The sequence below is a fragment of the Aptenodytes forsteri genome, unplaced genomic scaffold (genome assembly GCF_000699145.1).
Source record: "Aptenodytes forsteri isolate BGI_AS27 unplaced genomic scaffold, ASM69914v1 Scaffold56, whole genome shotgun sequence".
In the NCBI taxonomy this organism is placed as follows: Eukaryota; Metazoa; Chordata; class Aves; order Sphenisciformes; family Spheniscidae; genus Aptenodytes; species Aptenodytes forsteri.
The window spans coordinates 589,684-595,328 of record NW_008796213.1 but is presented as its reverse complement, the minus strand read 5'-3'; the positions used below and the strand labels follow the sequence as shown (position 1 = coordinate 595,328).

At 44.0% G+C, this 5,645-nt stretch overlaps 1 protein-coding gene across 1 annotated transcript in view; it reads left to right on the top strand.

Annotated features, from left to right (window-relative positions):
- The window catches only part of DDX11 (DEAD/H-box helicase 11), a 20,961-nt gene that overhangs the window by 1,303 nt on the left and 14,013 nt on the right, over nucleotides 1–5,645 (top strand). The window contains exons 2-7 of the mRNA XM_009288395.2: nucleotides 222–458; nucleotides 829–915; nucleotides 2,551–2,708; nucleotides 3,836–3,881; nucleotides 4,424–4,531; nucleotides 5,109–5,196. Of these exons, the coding sequence (XP_009286670.1) occupies nucleotides 222–458; nucleotides 829–915; nucleotides 2,551–2,708; nucleotides 3,836–3,881; nucleotides 4,424–4,531; nucleotides 5,109–5,196 (724 nt within the window). The remainder of the gene's footprint in view (nucleotides 1–221; nucleotides 459–828; nucleotides 916–2,550; nucleotides 2,709–3,835; nucleotides 3,882–4,423; nucleotides 4,532–5,108; nucleotides 5,197–5,645) is intronic.

Sequence of the window (5,645 nt, the reverse complement as noted above, 5' to 3'; positions counted from 1 at the left end):
GGGGCGGCGGCAGGGAGCCGTCAGCCGGGAGGAGGACGGAGGTCCCTCGGGGTGGGGAGGGAGGGTGGCACCCGGGGAAAGGGGCCAGATCTGGGCCTGATCCCGCTCAGAAGGGTCTGTCACCGGGTGGGCCCTCCCTGTGGAGGGGCACCGCTGCGTGGGTGCCGGTGACAGCAGTGCTCCGGCCACGGGAGCCTCATCTTGTTTGTTTTCAACGGCAGGGAAAATCGCTGAGCCTCATCTGCGGGGCCCTCTCCTGGCTCCGAGACTTTGAGGAGAAAAAGCAGCAGGAGGAGGCGCAACTTCTGGCACTTGAGGACAGCGGACAGGAGGGGAAGAAGGAACTGACTTCAGATGAGCCAGGACGCCCAGACAGCAAAGACGGCGCTGGGGAACCGGACTGGGTTACGGCATTTGTGCAGAAGAAAGAGGAGCGGGACATGGTGGACAGGCTAAAGGTTGAGAAATGCTCGTATGTAGAGGACGGGTAAAACAACGAGGTGTGAGGATCAGAAAGGCTGGTAGCCTGGGTGATGATTGGAAAAACAAGTGAGGCAAACTTTGATGGTGGTCTTTGTCTTTTCACAGGACTTTGTTTCAGGTACGAGGGATGAGGCGTTGCCGTGCAGGTTGTGTAAGATAGGAAACTATATTACTCTGAACATAGTAACATATAATGGGCGTGCACTCCAGGAGAAAGGGACTGTGTACTGACAATTCTGTTTCTGAGTTAATTTTTTTTCTATACCCAGGGAATAGGAAAGTAATTATACCCAGGGTTTAGGACTAAATACACTTCATCCTTCCTTCACTCTCCCTTTATTTTAGGAAGAGCAGATGAGGAGGAAAAAGCGAGACGATCGTCTTGAGAAAATTCGCCAGAATGTGCAGTTAAAATATGCAGCAAAGAGAAAGGTGAGTTATCCCGCAGAGATTAGAACTTTCTGTTTTGGTTACCCTGAGCGTTGTTCATACTTGCTTATATCTGCGACTTCACTCTGAATTTTCCAACCCGTCTGTTTGGGGAGCTCTTTGTATTAGGTTGCTGAAATTGGCCATCCAAAATTTTTGGTTAGGTTTTCTTTTTAAAGTACAGATGTGAAAAACAATTTGTGCATAGAGAATTTCCTGTGACGATGCTTGTGTATGGATAGAAAGGCCGTGTATTCTGATGGCCTTCTGGCCTTCTGCTTTTGTTTTAAAATCTTTAATACTTGGGTTTTTTTTTTTTTTTTGAAAGCTCTCTGTTTTATGAGCATGTGTGAACACTCTGTACTTCTGGAATAAAACCTGTAGAACTGTGATTAAATTTAAGATCATGGGAACAGAAGACCCCTCCAAAAAAGCCAGGTCAGGCTTTGGTTGTACTTTGCCCACCACTAGGGAACGATTGTATGTGTTTACTTTCATAGCAAAGTGATTGTGTTGTTCAGAAATGGCTCTTTTCTACATATAAAATGTTCACAGATATATTTTCCTGCCATTTAGATGGGTGAACTGGCTTCAGTACTCTTGACTCTAAGAGCTTTTTCATGGTAGGAGTCAAACTTCCCAGAAACACCCACTTCAGGTCCCCAAACAGGCAGACTTATTAGGCTGCCAGGCTATTAGTTTTTAGTGTGCTCCATCTCAAGTGTTGTGTTATGTTTTGGTCAACTCTCGTCATAAGGATATGGCAGAAATAGCAAAGGTTCAGAGGTGAATGGCAAATAAAAAACAAGTGGAACAAAGAACTTTTGTCTCTTAAAAGAGGATGAAGAGCATGTGAAATGAGAAGCATGATAAAAAGCAAGAAAGCAAATGAGAGAAATATTATAGAGATTTGGAAAAGCAACTGATTCTTCTGTAGCGCTCACGAACTGCATTTTTTCATAATGCTGTGGTAAAAGAATGCTCATTGAAGTTGGAAGATACTGTTTTCAGATTGAAAAAACAAACTCGTCTTTATCAGAACACAAAGTTAGTCGGAAAACTTCAACAGTTTAATGGAATTTCTGTAGAGGGGTAGACCTGTGTTAGAATAAGAACCACATAACGGGAGAAAAAACAGCAAGAGAAGTCTTGTGCTCTGTGTTCTAAAACAGGTGCGAGTTTATCCTAGCTTTGAGTTAAGTGCGGACAGAGTATTTGATTATGCCCTCATATATATGTATGTTTGTTTGTTTGGGTTTATTTACACACTATTTTTTCTCAGTCAGACATCTTTTATGGGCCACTTAAGCAACTAATACTGGATTACATGGATATTGTCATTTCAGGATCTATTAGTTCAGTGGGCCTTTTGCATAGAAGGTTCTTTATGTTTCCCCCTTCATATACGTCTGTGTGGGCAAGTCTTTGGTTGTTGGTAACAGCTGCGTTCTGTGGGCCTGAACAGCTTCAGACACCCATGGTGCATTTACTTGTCCTGCTGGGGCTTTACCCAGCAAGCCATTCCCTGTGTTATGGGTGAGGGACTGTGCTGTCTTCTGACCTGTCCGTGGCATAAAGTGATGTGTGTGCTACCTCTCTTTCTGTGTGAGAAATAATGTGATCATGTGTTCCTTTCAGAGATCTGAGGAGGAGGAGACAAAGCGCCTTCTTCAGCTCAGCAAGGAGGTTCTTTCAGAGGGAGCTGGAGTGGATGTTCTAGACCAGCTGGATCACAATGAGGAAGAGCTGATTCTTGCTGAATATGAGAGTGACGAAGAAAAGAAAGTGGTATCTGGGTAAGGACAGGGACCGAGGGGGTTCCATGCCAAGGAAACGTTTTCTGTATCATTTTTGGCTTGCCTTGATTAAAGAGATTTCACCTGTGATTGTGCAGATCTGGAGTTTCTCCCCCATTCAAGCTGTGTAAGGTAGTGGTTGCTCTGGGGGTTTGTTTGCTTAATTGGTTGGTTTGGTGGCTTTTTTGGATTTGATTTTGTTTTGTTTTTTAAGCTTTTGTTAGACTGATCAGAGTGACCTGAAGTGTTTTCTGAGAAAGTGCATCTTTCTTAAAATGCCTGGCAATGTCCTGCCTTTATCCATGCCCGGTTTCCCAAAGAATGCCTCTGGATGCTGAGTGAATGACTTGAGATCAAGTTCCTTGCATTAGAAAAGCAAAATGGAACTCAGGGCATGAGAGGAAGCTATCAGTCCTGCAGATTAGCACTGGCATCTTTTGATACTCTAAAGGGAGAGATGTTCACATTTCCAAAGACTGAGCTTCAGCATGAAAACCCCATGCACACTTTTCTCTCTCATACATTTGCTTTATGCAGAAAGCCAGAAGCCATACTTCAGCATGAAAAGTCAAATACATTTAAAATACAAATTTACTAATTAATATCTAGACAGATCCTCCTGCCTGAAAAATTGCAAAACACTTAACTACTTCGTTTATATGTAGTTTATCAAACATTAAACTGCTGTTGCCTTTGAGGAACTCTATGGCAGCTAAATATCTTCCTGAAGCTTTTCTTTATGCAATAGCTTGAGGGTGGTAAATTGTCTCTAAAGGGAAAGTTTTGCAAAAATAAATAAATAAGCTCACTAAAGAACAGTACAGCACTAACTAGCTTATGCCTGGGGCTTAGAAGCCCCAGATTTAAAAGAAAAAAAAATTCTTGAAGTTGCTAAAGACACAGCCCTACAGACATTTTTCTTTTAAAGAGCAAGGCTTGACTTGATGGTGCACACTTACACTATTTTTAAAAAGTCAATTTTTCTTTTACCTCCTGAGTTAAGATCTGAGGCTCTTCTTGAGATGACATAACCATCTCTCTTGAGACCTCTCTCTTGTAGTAGACCATCATTTGATTCTGTCAGTGATCTGCTGAAAGGAAACTGTTTGAGCTTTCTCTTTTCTTAGGCTGGAAGATGACGACGATGATTTGGAAGAGGAGCATGTGACTAAGGTGAGATGAGGAAAGTAAATAGTGCCACCTCATAGAACAGTGTAGGACTGAGCAGAATTATGGCTTCCTTGCACCCTTCCCAGTCATGAGGTACAGAAGGATTTAGGAACTTGCATCCAAGAACTGACGAGTTTGTTGATAATAGCAACCAGTTCTGCTGTGCTCATCTCCTTCTGGACTACACTGGCTGCCTAAGCAGCCTGCTCTGCTAACACTGCTGAATTTTTGCTGTGGCTTGCTGTAAAAGCACACTGCAAGAAACACTTCTTTATTACTCTCCAATGGTGAGTCCCTGCTATTATAGGGACCTTGGAAAATGAAATGGAAACAAAGGCAAATGCATAGGAGAAAGCAAAGATAAGGCTGTTGGCCTCAACAGTTGTAAGGTGACACTCAAACATGTACCTTCCCTCGTGTTTTTGAAGGCTTGAGCCAAGATTAACCTTGTTGAGGTGCTTGGCTGCTTCCTTGCAGGATTGGCTGTAGGTAGGGGATTGGCTTCCACATTCTTCTTGTCTTCCCTTTGTTCTTCCTCATTGTAGATTTACTACTGCAGCCGCACTCACTCCCAGCTGTCTCAGTTTGTGCGTGAGGTGCAAAAAAGTCCTTTTGGCAAAGACACACGTCTGGTCTCGTTGGGATCCAGGCAGGTATGTGGTATGGTTCGCAAGGGACCCAGAGTGCGTGTTAACTTAATATGAGAGACTTTGTGGGGAGGTGTGTGGATGTGACGCCTTAGAAGGCATCTCGGGGATTGACTGAATATCTCCCATTGAAAAACTAAAGCAGTCTGGGTCGTGACGCAGATCTGTGTGATGTACATTTTTCTGTGAGCTGTGTTTTGGCCATTTACCCTTTGATGTAAATGCAAAAATCTGTTTTATCTCTTCTGATGTGGAATATTACAGATGTCTGAGTCACTGGGAAGGTGCTCCTCTTAGTATGACTTCTGGCAGCATTTTTTAGAAGCTGTTATGTAGCAGTGAGCCATCTCAGTGCACCTTTTCTCATTTTTTTTCTCCTTGCTAAGTTTATGTGGGTTTCGAGCATATTTGCAGCAGTTAGTATGCACAATGTCTGACCAATAAACTTTTCCATTTCGGAATCTGGCCTGAGATTTAAAGAAATCTTGCTTTAAAGAAATCTTTTATTTTACAGCAGAGGGTGCACAGAGGGCACTCGGTGCTTAATGACACCCATACTGCTTCCTCTCTTTGCATGTCCAAGAACCTGTGTGTGAATGAGGAGGTGCGACGCTTGGGGGCTCTCCAGCTCATCAATGACCGCTGCATGGAGATGCAAAAGAACAAACATGGTAGGAACACTTCCAGCCTGTGGAAGCAATCACTGATAAAGCTGGTATGAGAGTCTGGAGACAGTATGCTCTGCCAATCAGTTCTAGCAAGAGAGTGGTAGTGTCCTGGTTTTGGCAGGGATAGAGTTAATTTTCTTCCTAGTAGCTGGTACAGTGCTGTGTTTTGGATTTAGGATGAGAACAATGTCGATAACACACCGATGTTTTAGTTGTTGCTACATAGTGCTTACACTAGCCAAGGACTTTTCAGCTCTACCGACTGGGAAGGCTGGAGGTGCACAAGAAGCTGGGAGGGGGCACAGCCAGGACAGCTGACCCAAACTGCCCAAAGGGACATTCCATACCATGTGACATCATGCTCAGTACATAAACTGGGGACAGCTGGCCGGGGGGGCCGCTGCTCGGGGACTGGCTGGGCATCGGTCGGCAGGTGGTGAGCAATTGCATTG